General features: G+C 49.2%; 1 protein-coding gene across 1 annotated transcript in view; it reads left to right on the top strand.

Annotated features, from left to right (window-relative positions):
- Nucleotides 1-5,225: 5,225 nt before the first annotated feature.
- LOC126934432 (translation initiation factor IF-2-like) overlaps nucleotides 5,226-16,756 on the top strand; it is a 178,402-nt gene continuing 166,871 nt past the window's right edge. The window contains exons 1-3 of the mRNA XM_050755235.1: nucleotides 5,226-5,280; nucleotides 5,418-6,058; nucleotides 6,144-6,428. Of these exons, the coding sequence (XP_050611192.1) occupies nucleotides 5,226-5,280; nucleotides 5,418-6,058; nucleotides 6,144-6,428 (981 nt within the window). The remainder of the gene's footprint in view (nucleotides 5,281-5,417; nucleotides 6,059-6,143; nucleotides 6,429-16,756) is intronic.

The raw sequence follows: 16,756 nt of genomic DNA, 5'->3' as shown, positions 1-16,756 counted from the left end.
TGTGACCATGACAGGCTACTTCAGTTGTGGGGGTACGGTGATTGCCAGTAACTCCGGAGACAGAGCCCTGGACCCAGGTGTGTTCAATAAATTGCTGATGAAAATGAGATTCACTGCCAAGGCTCCACGAGGTCATCCGGTCTCCTCCTGCTGTGCTCCACGTGCAGCCCGTGTGGACTGGGTTCCCTCTCAGGCTGCCTGGGTCCCAGCAGAGGGCAAAGGACAGTGGAGGGCCCTTGTCCTGGGGACAGTCAAGGCAGAGCAGTCACCACTTGTGCTGGGTGAGTGGTCACTGGCCTTCCCCTGGCCCTACTGGGGGCTCCAAAATGACCATAATCACAAGCCTGATACTGGCCCTAAGTCCTACTGAAAACCCAGAGGGAGATGGAAACAGTGGCACTGATGGATTCTAAAGCTGAAAAGGAGGTAGGTGGGAACTTTACCTCTTTTTTCTTAAAAACAGCTTAAAAATACGTTTATGCCAAGAGCTATCAGGGCTCAATCATCTCTCAAAAGTCTCCTGAATTTTGGCCAGACGTAGTGGCTCAGGCCTGTAATCCCAGCACTTTGGGAGGCAGAGGCAGGCAGATCACTTGAGGTCAGGAGTTCGAGAGCAGCCTGGCCAACATGGTGAAACTTCATCTCTACTAAAAATAAAAATAAAAATTCGCTGGCGTGGTGGTGCACACCTGTAGTCTCAGCTACGTGGGAGGCTAAGGCAGAAGAATCTCTTGAATCTGGAAGGTAGAGGTTGCAGTGGGCCAAGATCGTGCCACTGCACTCCAGCCTGGGTGATAGAGTGAGATTCTGTCTCAAAAAAAAAAAAAAGTCTCCTGAATTGTATCATTAGTGAACATGCTTCAATGAGTGTAAAAAAAAAAATCACTCTAAAATTCGAACTAAATTTTCCTTGCAATCTATCCTAACAATCATCTGGGTCTTATTTTTAATAATCTGTCATAGAGGAACACCGGCCCCTTCTTTAACACTGAAAAAGGAAAGTGACATTTCAATCACTGTCAACAATTTAACAACCAATAAATATATACTGAGCAACTCTTCAGTCCATTCCTCCGGACACCATGGATGAAGAATCACATTACCAATGGAGAGAGCAGAAGCTGCTCTCTTAAAACGCCCAAGCAGTGTCTCATGTCAGTTTGGGAGTCAGAGCCACCCAGGAAAATTGTTAGTGGCTCCGTTTAATTAGCACTCCTGCCACCTGCAAACAAGTGGTACTAAAAAAAGGTGCTGAATTCTTGCCATTGAGAATGCCAAAAAAAGACACCACTGGTTTCATTCTGACTACTAGAATCTAATATTTCACTGATTTGGCGGGCAGGGGGCGGGGGGAGGAGGGAGGAAGAAAATACACTTTCACTTTCACCCAAAGGAAATGACTTAACAAGTCACGTTTTAGAAAGGATCATATGGTAATGAGTCCTGCGATCCAGCAATCCTCCCTCCCCCGACCTCCTGGCCTCTGCCTTCCCCTCTGCCTGGTCTGGGCTCCCTCTGTCTCCCACAGAAACTGCCTTCTCCTCAGGTCCACTCTTAGACCTTCCTCCACCAGGAAGCCATCCGGAATCGTCTCTGTAACCCCACAACACTTGAGAGTCTCTTCCCCACAGGTAAGCACTAAGTTATATTTCTTGATAACAACTGCTATTACCTTAACCCTTGTCAAGAACAAGAGCCAAGTATTGTAATAGGAAACCTTGACCACCTTTTGGAAAATAGGCAGGGTAAAAGTGATTGGCATATAAGCCGCTTTATATCTTCCCTGTCTTCCTGAGAGTTGCCAGCACAGAGTTGAGCAACCAAGCAGGTTCTCAGTAAATGGTTGATTGCATGATTGGCAAATGCCTTTGTGACACATCACAGAGCAGGTGGCCGTGGTGAAAATTTGGCAGCTGTGACTCCTTACTTCCTGCTTTAATCAACGTCGTGGGATTGAAATGCTGGACACACAGTAGGTGCTAAATAGATTTTTATGGATTGATTAACCACTGGAGGGACTGTGCCTTATGTGGGATTTATTAATGCTTTTGATGCCAAATAGGGGTAGTTCTAATAGAGCATAATGTGTTTTAAAAAAAAACAAAAAAACAAAAAAACCCAGCAAACACAAAACCCCAACCAGGACAGAGGCTGGCAGCTGCTCTGTTTACACCCACTGTGCTCCTGGAAACAGATGTCCTGTCAAATCCGGAGGTTTCTGATGAGGCTTCCACTCTTCCGAGTGACCTGCGTGTTCAGTAATCAAAGGGGCCCATGCCCTTCTCCTGCATTAGTGCTCTCTGTTCTAAGACTGATCTCCAGTTATGTGTCTGGGGTAAAGACTTTTGCTGATGAAGGCAAAAATCAGCATCCACTGTGTCTACGCCAAGGGAAAAGCACTGGGCTAATGACAAAAGAAACTGCATTTGTGTGTTTGGTGTGGTAAAAAGAACAGAGGCTTTGGGAAAACCGGGCTCAAATTCCAGCACTGTTACTTACTGTGTGATTGCAGGTGCTCATCTACCCTCCGGTGAACTCGATTCATCATTCATCACCTACCTCTCTGGAACTCAGTTTTGGGGCTGATAATACCGATTCCACAGGTTGCTGTGAGGATTATCAGGATATCATGGGTAGAGTTCTTGGCACAGTGCTGACACATAGTAGCCACTGGGTAAAGGTCCTTTTGTTGTGGCTATTACTATAAACACAGATAAGGACAGAAGTCCACCTTGGCCACTGTGGGTTCATGTGGCGCCCCAGGTGATCCTGATGTGACTTCCTCTGGTTCCTCCTTAGGTGACAGTGGCCTTTGCAGCACAAGTCCTTGTCTGATGGACTGCACAGATAATGGTCTGTGATCTGAGTGGGGAATGGATGTTCTGGAGTGTTCCAGTCCACTTCCCTATGCACTATGAGTCTGCTCCTTCACTACCCGTCTGCTTGGAGTGTACACATTAGCCCTGATCCCAGTGCCCAGCTTGGGGCTCAGGACAGGGAGGGTTGGCTTTTGGAGTACACACCACCGAGTTGATCCTGTGCTTCATGGAGAAATCTCTGACCATGGTGGAAGAGGTTCCTGGGCACAACACACGAGTCCCATGAACCACACAGAGAGATCCATGCCAATCACGGGGCCCATCCCATGGGCCACAGAGCAGAGCAAAGAATGACCCAGAAAAGATCCCAGACTCCAGCAAGATCTACGTAGAGAGAGAGAGACAGAGGAGACTCCTGACACAATGCAAATCCAGTTTATGTTGCCAAGACACTAGATGCGCTGGGACAGATCACGTGAACAACAGCACTCTGAAATGGAGCTCATGTGCAGACCAGCGCAGACCCTTCATAAATGACTGTGTCCACACTAAACAGCTCCCAGCAGGGCAGCTGGGCAGAGCATTAATGACGAGGAAGGCCTTGGTATCTAACTCTGGAAATCCTTATTTGCATTCAGGCTCTGAGGGATAAAACGAGGATGGGTGAGGACAGGGTAGATAAGCCCACTGGGAGTCTAATTCACACAGCTTTTCTCATTCTCCCTGACAAGCTGGCTCACTTGGTGAGCTGTTACCAAACTCCAGCCCTGAAGACTTTACGGTGCTCCAGAACCAGCACCCTTCGCACCACCACGGCCCGAGGCGGTTCTCCTCTGGATGAGAACTCAACACAGCTCTCTTTTCTGATCCTGCCAGCAGGGAAACTGGGAGCATCCTTTCTCCTTCATCTGGAGAGGGAGCTGAAGAAGGATTCTTGGAGTGCCTATTTTCTTCTTTCAATTGAGGATCATTCAAAATCATCTGTAAGACACTGTGAGTGCCTCACATTGCCAGATCTTAACCTATCCCAGACCCTGCAAACCTTGGCCACATTTCTGTAGTGCCTAAGGCTGTCTCATAGGGCGCTACTCCAGAACGCGGCTGGGCGGACTTTTGTATGTTCAGTCAGTGGATCCATGGAGATTATCTCAGAGGACAGCTTCCTACAGCGTGGAGGAACAGATACACGCCTGTGGCTTTGTTCTCCTTCTTTTTGCGTTGAGTTGACCTGTGTATCAATTTGAAATCCCAAGAAATCCCTCTTTTTTCCATTTTGCTATCTGGTAGTCTATCACTTTTCATTCACCATTTTAAGAACATAGTACTCAAGCCAAAGCTATCAATCACCTTCAGGTGTTGTCTGAGGACCCTTGGGGAGTTTTTCTCCTCCTCCTCCCACTCCTGCTCCCCTCTTTGGCACCTCTGTCATGCTCTCTTAAGGACACGCCAGTTTTCCCGGCTGTCCTCCTCATGAAGGGTGGTTTCCTCCCTGAAGTGCTCTGCTCTGTCCCCTCCCGAGTCCCCGGCTTCACACACACAAACTTTGTTGGATGTTTTTTCCAGGAAATTCAGTTATTCTGACACCAGTGGGCCGTTTCCCCAGCGTCCTCATTCCGTTTCTGACAGTGCTCCTGCTACCCTCAATAGATTATTATTATTTATTATTTATCAGCCACGACACTGTACTCTGCTTCCTACAAGATATTAAAGAAGACACAATCCGTGCGCTGAGTTTACAGCCAAGGAGAGCAGAGGCCTGGATCAGACATCACAGGGGGGAGCTGTGAGGAAGGGATTTACCGGCGCAGTCCTCCCTGGCCCTGGCAGATGGGGGCAGCGACTGGCAAAGCCCTCCCCAGGCCAGCTCCTCCCAGCTGGGCCTCCATAGCCAGCTCCCCACACTACCTACCGCACTCTCTCCCGAATTTCTAGCAAGGCCTCAGGCCTTTACCTGGGGAAGCAGAGGGAGGGTGGAGGATAAGGATAAGGCCCTCAGGCCTTTACATTCAGGCGGGGGTGGAGGAGGAGGGCGAGTACAGATATTTCCTCTGAAACTCAAAACCAGGTAAAGGGGAGGTAGGCGAGGAGGGAGAGGTTGGGGAATAAAAACCAGACCCGGAGAGCAGTCAGGGGTGGGGAAGATTGTGCCCAGAGTGGAATATTCTAGCATAAGGGAAAAGCCCTCATTGGGGGTCCCACACGCCTCCGGCCAAATCTCTTCTATTAGGGTTAGAAGTTAGGGTCCGTGTAGACAGCACGTGTAGACCGACAGGGGGTGGGACTGAGAAATCAGTGTAGACAGTGTGAGAGCCAGCGAGCTGTGGTGGGGGTGGGTAGTCAGTGTAGACATCAAAGGCTGGTCAGGCTGTTAAACAGAGAAGGCTTCGGGGATTCCTAAGGGTCAGTATGAACAGAAAAGTTCGCGCTCCTCGAGGAGAGGCAGGGCTGACTCAGAAGGCTGGTGGACACGATTTGCAGGGCTCTCCCTGGTCCTTCAGAGGGGTGGGCAATTCCTGCTTCTTTCCAAGGTTGGAGTGTTATAAGGAGGTCGGAAGCTGAAAGACGATTGGACTTTTCCTTCTCAAACTTTTCCGCCAGTTTCCTCAGGTGTTGAGAGCAGACGGGGAGCTCGCCTTGGTCCCTGTCCCCCAACCCTGAGCCGGCAGGGCCGGGAGGCAGCGGCGGAGAAGCCCGTGCCACGCGCCGTGCGTCTGCCGGGCGCGGCCGCGGAGCCAGGCGAGCCGGGGGCCACCGCGGGGGGCGGGGGCGGCGGACGGACAGAACGACAGATGCACCCGCGAGCACTCCGCTCCGGACCGGGCGCGCCGCGGCCAGGGATCCCTCCGGCCCGGGGAGCTGCGCACCGGGCCGGGCCGGGCCGGGCCGGGCCGGGCCGGGGGGCCCCGCCTCCCCCACCCGCCACCCCCGCCCACTCGGGCGCCCGTGATTGGCTCCGCCCGCCCCTGGCTGCGCGCCGAAGCCCGCCTCCCTCGCAGCTAAAGCAGACGGTACCCGGAGCGGAGCGAGCCAGAAGGGAGCATGGTCCCCGCGCCGCGGCCGCGCCAGCCCCCGCGCCGCCGCCGCCGTCCCCGCCACCGCGGATCTCGCCGCAGCTCCAGCCCCGGCCCCGGCTCCGCAGCGCCCGTCCGCAGCCCCGGCGGTCGCCGCGCCTGAGCGCAGCCCCCGCCCGGAGCCGGAGCCGCGAGCCCGGAGCCAGCCCCAACCCCGCGGCCGCCGCGGCTGCGGGGAGAGGGCGGGGGCGATGCTGCCGGAGCCGCCGCCGCCGCCGCCGCCTCGATGAGAGCCGCGCCGCACCGCGCATAGCCGCACAGGCTGACAGGCAGAAGGACCGACTTCCCTCTCCCGGGCATCCTCCCTGGGCTGCCGGGAGGCGGCGGCGGCGGAGGAGGAGGAGGAAGAACGAGGGGAGAAGGCGGAGAGCAGGAACGCGAGGAGGAGGACCTGGATCCGTTTCCTCCGGCCAGGACCCGAGCGGCCCCAGCCACCGCTACTCGCCGGCGCCGTCCGCTCTCCATCAGCCCTCCTGCGCCCACCCGCGACCCCGGGCTCTCTGCGCGTCGGGCCGGGGCCGGAGCCGCGCGGCCGGAGGTAAGAGCCGGGCCGGGCGGGAGCGCCTCGGATGCGGCGCTGAAGGGAGACCCAGGTCCTGGCCGCCGCGCGGGGCCGGGCCGGGCCGGGCGTGGGAGCGGGGCCGGAACCCGGAACGCTGGGCTCGGCTCCGGCGGCGGCGGCGGCGGAGACAGGAGCCTCCCGCGTCTGGACTCGCAGGCTGCAGGAGCCCTTGCGCCTGCGCTGCTCCAGGGGGAAAAAAAGGAGGGGGGGATAAAAACTTCCTGCCCCCGGGTGTGTATGCACTGGGGCTGCCTGGGGACACTGTCACGGTGGTCGGAGGTGCTGGAGGCGAGTGTGACCCCTGGCCGGAGCAGCCCCCCTTCTGGGCCCGGCGGCGCGCGCCCATCTCCAGGCCACGTTCCCCTGAGCGGCCCAGGGCCCCGGCCGGGCAGGGGGCCTGGAGGCGCCAGAGGGCTGGCCCCCAGGGGCGGCCGCGCGCACTGCCCTTTGGGGATGTGCGCGCCTCTGTGCAGCGAGAAGCCAGGTTGGGGTTTTCTGCCCCTCGCGTCCTCTGATCCCGCATTTGGGGACAGGGTCTCTTTACTCAATCCCAAGTAACTTTCGAGGTAGAGGAGCTCGAAAACCGTCGGGAGGGAACTGCACAGACCTTGTTGTGACCCCCCCCCGACACACAGACACACACACACACACACACACACTCTTGACATCTTGTGGGTGCCAGCGTGTTGTGGGGGAACGCGGAAAGGAGAGCTCACGGGGATGGCAAAGGAGCCAGGAGGTGGTGTCGGTGGGGAGGGGTTGTTGATGTGTGGGACAGGGTGGACCTGGAGATGTGTAGTGTGGGAGTGTGAACGCGCGCCCCAGTGGCCGCGTGGGGCCCGGGGTGGGGGGCCTAGGGCTCGCGTCCCGGTCTCCGTGGCCTGGAGCGGGCTGAGAGCGCGAGGGTTATCTGCGGTCGCCGCGCGGTTGCCCGCGCTGGACAGCGTCGGCCCCGGGCCCCAAGGGAGGGACGTGCTAGCCCGGGGCCGGAGCGCTGTGCTTGGAGCCGGAGTAGGTCGGAGGCGGCTCCCAGGGCAGGTCGCCTCTGCGTTGGCTGGGGAAGGCGGGGACGCGCTGCCTGCCTGCGGCCAGCCGTCTCGGAGGAGGGGGTGGCGGCCATGCGCGAGTCTCGGATGCCTGGGTCCGCCCGCTGAGAAGCCAGTTGTCGTCCCCGGGCTCTGGAACCGAGCGGCAGACGCGGTCCGTTGGCGGGCCTTCGCGCGGGCCCCCAGGGATACTGATGGGTGAGGAGCTGCCGCCGCCGCCGCTGCCATCCCTGCCGCTCTGCAAACGTTCTCCTCCCTCCCTCCCGTGCTTGCGCCGCGGCGCGCCCCGGGCGAATCGTGGACGCAGGTATTTATGTAGCATTAGGCGAGACCTCGGCGCTGGAGGGACCAGACCGTAGAGGACGCCCAGCTGCCGCTGCCCGCGAAACTTCCACTTCGGCAGCTCAGCGGCATCCCGGCCCCGCTGCTGCAGGTTCCAGCCTCTCTCCAGTCCAGCAAAGCTGGGATTCGGACCCCTCTTGCGATGACAGATCTGTCCTGGTTACGGCTTTATTTATCCTAGTTTCAGTCTCTTTAAAGCCATCTGTCTAGTCACTACAGAGTTTCTTCTTCGCCGTGTGATCTTATCACTAACTCAGCCCTGGGAGGTCAGATTTGAGGAATTGCTTCATTTTCAGATGAATGACAGCAGACTTGTCTCACCTTATTCCTGATTTATTATTATTATTATTATTATTGAAGGTATAGAGCTTTTTAATTTTTTTGTGAGGGAGGAGAATGAACAATTTTATAGATTGTTCATTCTGACACTTAGAGAAAACATGTCCAGTAAGCACTGGTGAATACTTTAAAGGCTGGTTGGCATGCATGTATTTGATTAGTCCGTAATCTAGGTGTTTATACAGGTATGGAGCTGTGTGCTACTGATGAATAGTCTCCGTCCCATACATTGTGCTGTAGTGTACTTGATTTATCACCCTGCTATAAATCAGGGAATTACTAGCACGTGTGCCTTTAAACACTATATGAATTTAATGGCATTAAATTGGTTTATGGGCTGATGCATCTAACCAATTTTAATAACTTTTCTGCACAAACAGCTTATAAACCATATTTGCCTATGATTAAGAAAAACATTTTCTTCTCGGTCTCTCTATTTCTAGTGCGGTTATGGAAATTTATAGGTCTCCAACTTTCATTTGCAAGCAGCAATCCAAACGAAATACCTAGAGTTTTACTGAAATAAAATATCCTATGGTAGCCATGGTAACAAATAGATTAAGGGTTATTGGTTTTCATCTGAATGTGATGGGGGGTGGGGATCTAGTGTTGTGTCTTTTTAATTATGTTTCTAATGAGTGGTGGTCATACTTCAGGTACTCAGAGTGGAAGACAAGCAAGACTGAGAATTCAGTTTTGTGGGAGGTTTATTGAAACAAAGACTAGTAGAGCCCAGGAGAATGACTTCTGCTATCTGCAGCTCCTCATACCTAGAACAAAATGGATAAAAACCTTTTTTTTGTTTTTCCGGTAGATGAGCATTCAGTCAGTCACTTTAAGACTGGAAAATGCATTTTGCTTATAAACTATTACCACAGGAACCTTAAAATCCAGCCTGTTTTCTAGGAATAAGCATGTTGGAAGTATGGCGGTTGGTGTGGATTCAGTGTCACCGTTGTTATCAACACCTGTCAGTTTAAGTGAGGCACATCATTAGTCTATTCAAATCTTGCCTATTTCAATATTCATGCATTTCCATGGTGATCCATTCATTTTTGTTTATTTAGTCAATCTTATAAATCTTTGGCATAAATTTTAGTTGTGCCATCTTTTTATTTCTTTTATCAATTGATTTGGCTACAAACCATTCCTAGTTTAAAGTATTTCCTTCTTTTTTCCTGCTAGTTTCTAAAAGCCTACACTATTCCCAGCTACATACAGATATAAAGGAGTTAATTTTTTTTTCATCGACTCAAATAGCACCCCTAATACTAATGTCATTTTTTTAGCATCTCATTTGATATGTATGTGTACATGGGTTATTTTTTTTTCTTTTAGCAGGCTTACTGTAAAGCTTTCTCACTTTTTGGCTGGGAGATATCAATTCAGTCCAGCAGAACTAACTAAAGTTTGTCCTTCCTTCCTCCTTTTCCCTTCCTTCCTTTTTTTTCTTTCTTTCTTCTTCTTTTTTTTTTTTTTTTAAATCCCAGTACTGTTGTGGCTTAGGGATTCTTTGTGTCATCGGTTGTATCTGGCTTGGAGAGACTTCGAGACTATATTATAGCCGGTCTGTCCTGGGGTCTTTTCTAGTAGTGGTCAAAGCCAGAAGGTTTCGGAACAGCAGAGGATTTTCCAAATATGATATATATTTAGTCACAGCATGTAGTATCCCTAGGATCATAGTAACATTGTAAGTCTACTGAACAGGCAGTTTTACTTAAATGCGAGTGGTGATTTTGCTCACCCGCTTTCAACTTAGCTTTCTAATGATGCAGTCCCATGCTAATCACAGCCCTGTATATTTCAGAAATATCAAGGCAAGCATTAGCACGCTACTGACTTATTAGGATCAGGCAAAGTAATTGGAACACTTAAGTTCAAAGTCAGATGAAGAAATGGAATTATAACCAACTTTGTGATTCTATAATCAGTCAACTAAGTGCCTACTTGCGGGTAGGAGGAGGAAGAAACATCATGAATAAGAAATCCAGCCTTTAGTTGTGCTGCATGAGGATAAACCAAGGCAGTTACTGTGTAAGAGGACTGGAGAACAAGAAATGTGTTAGTGAATGGGAGGACCGCGGAGCCCAGGAAGTTGAGGCTGCAGTGAACCGTGATCACGCCACTACACTGGGCGACAGAGCAAGACCCAGTCTCAGGAAAAAAAAAAAAAAAAAAAAAGATAGTAAGGAAAAAAGAGGGGGGGGTGATGTATTTGTAAACAGATAAATCATATTTTTTCCAGGCCTGTCTTAGCATCTTTCACTGTGCTAGACACATATCCACGCAAATGTTTGGAAGCTGGTAGAATATCTGTAGTTTGTGTAGAAGATAGTCAGTTTTTATTTCTTAAGTAATCTGGGGTCATCTCCTGATATGCTAAAAGATTAGGTAGCAGAATCCCTGGAATGTACTTTTGTCGAAAGTAGATTTTACCATAGAAAATGGTCTTAATTTTGGTTAAGAAGGAAAGATGTATCCCAATTCTTTACCTGCACCTTAGATCAAAAATGCTGAGATCAGGACCACCCTGAAAGCAAACTCCGTGGTTCTTCCACGGAGTTAAAGAAGTAAACAGGCTTACTTCTCCCACAGGAAACGCAGCCTGTGCTTTCTTCAAGGAAACCACTTGAAAACAGGAAAACTGAAACTGCCAATTAAGATGAGGCAAGTTGATCACTGGAAGTAGCAACAGAGTTCTTTGTGAAATCGATTTTATCATTTGGGAGCATTTCCACCTTTAGGGTAGAAGGAGGAAGAGTTCTCATTTTCTGTGCAAGAGGGTATCTGCATAAAATTCAAGTAGTTCGGAGACTCTGGACTGTGCAGCAGCAGATGACGACTCACAAGCTGGAACAAGAACGGCGAGCATGTTTGTGGCCGGGGATCCAGTGTGCGCAAAGAAGACGGCCTCCAGGACATTTATAGGCTGCCATTAGCCTCACAGGCAGGTGTCTATTGTTATAATTTATAGGTTTTTGACATTTTAAAATCCTTGATCATTTTGAGGATATCTGTATGTGTATATATATTTGTAAACAGATAATCACACCTGTATATACACAAACATACAGATATATATACACAAATATATATTGTCACTTTTTTTTAACCATGGTTTAAAAACACATAAAATTTACCATCTTTACGGTTTTTTTTTTGAGATGGAGTTTCACCCTGTCACTCAGGCTGGAGTGCAATGACACAATCTTGGCTCACTGCAACCCCTGCCTCCCGGGTTCATGCAATTCTCCTGCCTCAGCCTCCAGAGTAGCTGGGATTACAGGCACCTGCCACCACGCCCAGCAAATTTTTTGTGTTTTTAGTAGAGACGGGGTTTCATCATGTTGGCTAGGCTGGTCTAGAACTCCTGACCTCAGGTGATCTACCCACCTCGGCTTCCCAAAGTGCTGGGATTACAGGCGTGAGACACCTTTACCATTTTTAACTGTGCATTCGTAGCATTCACATTGTTGTGCAAGCAAGCTCCAGAACCCTTCATCTTGCAGAACTGAAAGTCTATACCCATTAAACATCATGTCCCCATTCCCACCTCCCTCAGCCCCTTACAGCTGCCATTCTACTTCCTGTTTATACATTTAACTACCTTAGATCCCTCACGTGAGTGGAATCATGCCACGTTCGTCCTTTTGTGATGGGCTTGTTAAATTTAGCATAATGTCTTACAGGTTTATCACATCTCGTGGCATGGGACAGGATTTCCTTCCTTTTTAGGGTTGAATAGTATTGCATTGCATGTATGGACTACATTTTGTTTGTCCATTCATCTGTTGATGGAGATTTGGATTGCTTCCGTGTTGTAGCTACTGGGAATAATGCTGCTGTGAACAGGAGTATAAGACATCCCGCTTTCAGTACTTCTGGGTCTGTACCCAGAAGTGGAATTGCTGTTGTTTTGATTTTTTCTTCGTTTTGACATGGAGTTTTGCTTTTGTTGCCCAGGCTGGAGTGCAATGGTGCGATCTTGGCTCACTACCACCTTCGCTTCCCGGGTTCAAGGGTTCAAGCAATTCTTCTGCCTCAGCCTACCGAGGAGCTGGGATGACAGGCATGTGCTACCATGCGCGGCTAATTTTGTATTTTTAGTAGAGACGGGGTTTCTCCATGTTGGTCAGGCTGGTCTTGAACTCCCAACCTCAGGTGATCCGCCCGTCTCTGCCTCCCAAAGTTCACTCTGGGATTATAGGCGTGAGCCGCCACGCCCAGCCCTATTTTGACTTTTAACACTAACAAATTACATAAGTTTTCTATTGAAGAGACTTGGTGAGAATGCAGTCACACAGAATACTGTCCAATAAAGAATGCAGTAGATGTTACTGACATTTGTTCTTCCTTTTCTGTGTGTGCATTTCCTCCCGAGTCTCTCAGATCTCATGCTTCGCTTGGGGGCTTGTCCTAGTTGCAGTGATACCGCAGAGGGATTAGAAACACGGCTTCCTGTCCATGTTGAAGTCCCATCTCCAGTGCCTCCTAGCTGTGTGACCTTGAACAGATCCTTAATCTCACCCAGCCTCAGTTTTCTTTTAAGAAATTGGAAGGAGCAGTAGTGGCTATCTAGGGTGGTTGTGAGGGTGAAAACAGATAACCTCCATAAACCCACATTACAGTGGCCTGGGGAAGTGCTTGTGCTCTACAAAGAGGGCTTAGGAAAATTAGCTGTGGAAGAAGAGAGAGCAGCAACCCCTAGAGATCTCAGAAACTGTAGATGTCAATCCTGTTCAATTTCAATCATAAATGTTTTAATCGTACGCCAGGGCTTGTATATATATTGTGTTCTGTAAGTCTCACTATCAGTACTTATTCTGAAAAGCATAAGACATTTGCATCACAATTCCAATAGTTAAAAATACCCTTGAGTTGATTTGATGTGTGAACTTTTAATTCCATCTTTAGTGTCATAATTTTAGAGTTGATGTGAATTTTTGAGGTCAGCTAATCTACCTATTATTCAATCACCAAACCTTTATTAAGCCCCAATAATATAATAATAATAGCTTCCAGTTATGGCTGCTCACTGTATCCGAGTACTTTACATATATTATCTCTAATCCTCATATCAATGCTGCGAGGTAGGGATTATCCACATTTTACAAATGAAGATGAGGCTCAGAGGTAATCAACTGGCCCAAGGCCACAAACCTAGCCACGTTGTTCAGCTGGGTTTGAACACAGATCCCTCAGCTACCAGTCTGTCTGTGTTTTCCTTTCTGCACACACATCCCTATTCGTGTGCACACATGCGCCTGTGTCTTTGTTTTTTCCCATGCATCTGCACCACTTCACCCTGCCTATACCAGGTACTATGTTGACTTCACTAATTAACATTTTATGTAAAATCAATCTAGTAGAAGGAATGTGAGCTAAAATAACAGTATTAATCAAGTCTGAGCAACATTCATGATACCTTTTGGATTTGCACACCTGCTTCCATTTACTGTGGTTTCTGGAAGGCTAATGAGAAAAACTTGTAGGTGTTTGAATGGCATCTGTTTCCTTCTTGAGCCAGCATAGTAAATAAACAGCAAATCAAAGAATAAAAACAATGTAGAAAGGGTTAAGGATTCATCGAGAACTACTAACCATTGACCTGGGCTTGTTCATTTTTGCATACCAATGCATAGCCAGGCGCCTGGCACAAAACTCTTCCCCGTAAAAATGTTTGCCCAGAGAAGGTGTCAGATAACAGACATCAAAGCCGACTTTTTGGATGTTCTTTTCACTCCGTGGCTGTGTAGTCACATGTTCATGGCTTGTCATTGTGTGGAATTTTTGATGCTATATTTGGGCATATATCTATTAAATATGCTTATTGATGAATTCTAATCTGGATGGAATCTTCTAGGATTTATGACTTGAGACTTTGAAGACTAATTCTTTCTTGGAACTTCATCATTGCAGTGACAACCTGGGTCTCTCTGGTGCTTCTGAGCATCCATGCAGTCTGTCCTCTCTCAGGGACTTTCTTTGTGGGGTGTTGTCCCCGCTCAGATTTCAAAATTTGTAGTAGTTCATAAAAGCCTCGTTTTAAGGAAAAAATGAAACACCTGGAAATCACAGAGGCAGTTTGGGAAGGGCGATAACGCTGTATTTTCCAACTTCTTCTGTTCTATTTTTATTCTTTATATTAGTTTTTTCTCGAGATGGGTGTGAACAGAGCTTGGAGCACACACCACAAAAATGTGTTTGCTCTGTTTTAACTCTTTCAACCCACGTTCAGTCAAGGAGGGACTTCTTCATTTTGAGATTCTCCTTGAGAAAGGCGTGGCTGCAGTGCCTGGGATCTGGACCACACAGGAGGTGAGGGGTGGCGGGAGGCTGGCCCTGCCTGACTGCTGGCCCGGCCCTGGCACGGTCACTCCTGTGTAGCTCTGCTGCCACCCCTCCCTCCCTGCTGGGCTTGTAACGTCAAGCACGAAGCTTCCTCTTCTTGAGGCTTCCCCGCAAAGCTCCTAGAAGCAAGTTGGAGGTGTGGGCGGTGAAGGAAGAGCAGACAAGAGGACCCTGTATCTCGGTTTTGTGCAAAGCAACCGCCAAAGGCTTAGACCAAATTAAAGACCCAACAGCTGCCAGAACATCCCTTTTTCCTTTTGGTCATTTAGTAACACGGAGAAGTGGTGAGGAATGGTGAAATTCAATTAAAAACAAAAAACAAAAACAATCTTCCCCTTCTCCTTTACCTTCACTTTTCACATCTTCCAACTTTAAGCATCTGCTTCTGGATCAAACCTGCAGCTGAGCTTAGCCTCCCAAGGAACTTTAAGGATATATATTCAGCTCCTGGAGCTTCTAAATGAGGATAGATTCAATAACTGTTTGTTGAGAAGGCACAGTGGGAAGAGTACTGCCTTTCCTGTGGCATCTCATGTTTGCTCCCCTTGTCGCATGGGTGACTTCACAGTGGTGGTCTTCCTATTCTGCAGCTGATGTAGAGAGACCCAAGCGTTTGCCCAAGGTCAGATCAACAAACATGGGTGCCAGGCCTATGATGGGTGCTGGGTGGGTTACAGGGAGGAAGGAGCCTGTCCTCCAGATACCTGCCTACCTATGGAGAAGGAAGAGAGCCAATATTCCCTTTTCTAGGGAATATAAATTGCCTATTTGAAAAAAGAAATAATCACATGTTTAGCCACATTGCTCACTGATTATCACAGTTGACATAATAAGTTGAGGTCCAGCTAATTTTCTTTTCAAGTGTGAAATAAATTTAAAGAGACTCACCAGTATGATTTCAAGTACCTTCAGACTTAAATGTGCTGGCCTCATCTTTGCAAATGGAACAAAAATTCAATTCTGAATTTGCCTGCAAGGCTTAGGTCTATCTGACTCCTTTCTTTGTGGTCAGAAGGCTTCCTGGGGTGTGCTGATTTGGATCTATGACGATTGAATACTTGAGGATTAAATGAGTTCCTGTTTGCAAAGTGCTTAGAACTGTGCCAGCATATGCCAAATTGGTAACATCAGTGGTTATTTCTGGACTCATCTTGGGGATCATGGTCCTTGAAGGCAAGGACTTTGTCTTTTAGCCTTGGTCCTGGCACAGACTGGGTATTCATTGTTCAGATACTGTGAGCTCAATGAAGTGTGCTGAGGTGATAGAGGAAGGAGACAGAGCACCCCATCTAACCAGGAAGTCCATGGAAATGAGTGGTCCAGTCCAGGAATTTCCTGAGAAATTCTGTGAGACAGTCCAGAGCAGAGAGAATCAGGTCGTGAATGCTGCTGTGGCCATGACCCATAGGTCCACTGGGTTCTGCCTAACCACCTACATTGGCCGCTGCTGCTATTGACTTGTCTCTCCATCACGGTAGAGAGGGGTAGAAAATGGTGCTACTCCAGGTAGGGTCACAGATAGGTGTCTGTTTCTACACTGTTACCAGTATGTGCTGAGATAAATTAGGAATAAGCATTTAGAAACTACGATTGCAAGCCGAGCAAGGTGGCTCAAACCTGTAATCCCAGCACTTTGGGAGGCCAAGGTGTGCGGATCATGAGGGCAACAGTTTGAGACCAGCCTCATCAACATGGTGAAACCCCATCTCTACTAAAACTACAAAAATTAGCCAGACATGGTGGCATGTGCCTGTAATTCCAGCTCAGGAGGCTGAGACAGGAGAATCGCTTGAACCGGCGAGGCAGAGGTTGCAGTGAGCTGAGATGGTGCCACTGCACTGCAGCCTGGGCGACGAGCGAGACTCCGTCTCAAAAAAGATAAAAAAAAAAACTCCGATTGCATTCAACACTGCCTTGGCAGCATGATGCCAAGGCTCCCCTCATTAACTAGGTACAGACCAGTTTGGGTGGTCTCGGACTCACAGGGTGAGTTACCAGGAGAGCCATCTATGGTGTGAGTGTGGGCTAATCATGCAAGGTAGGGCCACATTTTGGTTCTTGACAGATTGGTGATGTAAACAAAAACCCAAAACCTGATCCTTCACCTCAGATAAGCATAAGAAACCTAGCTGCAGTTGTCTTGCCAAAGCAAGATGTGTCTCATGATTTTATAACACTTGGGTCTAGAATCCCTCATCAGTGAGGCCAACGTTGCCACCTTTAGGT

This window comes from Macaca thibetana, chromosome 13, assembly GCF_024542745.1.
Source record: "Macaca thibetana thibetana isolate TM-01 chromosome 13, ASM2454274v1, whole genome shotgun sequence".
Lineage (NCBI taxonomy): Eukaryota > Metazoa > Chordata > Mammalia > Primates > Cercopithecidae > Macaca > Macaca thibetana.
Note: the sequence above shows the minus strand (reverse complement) of the source record. Positions and strands in the feature narration are given on the sequence as shown.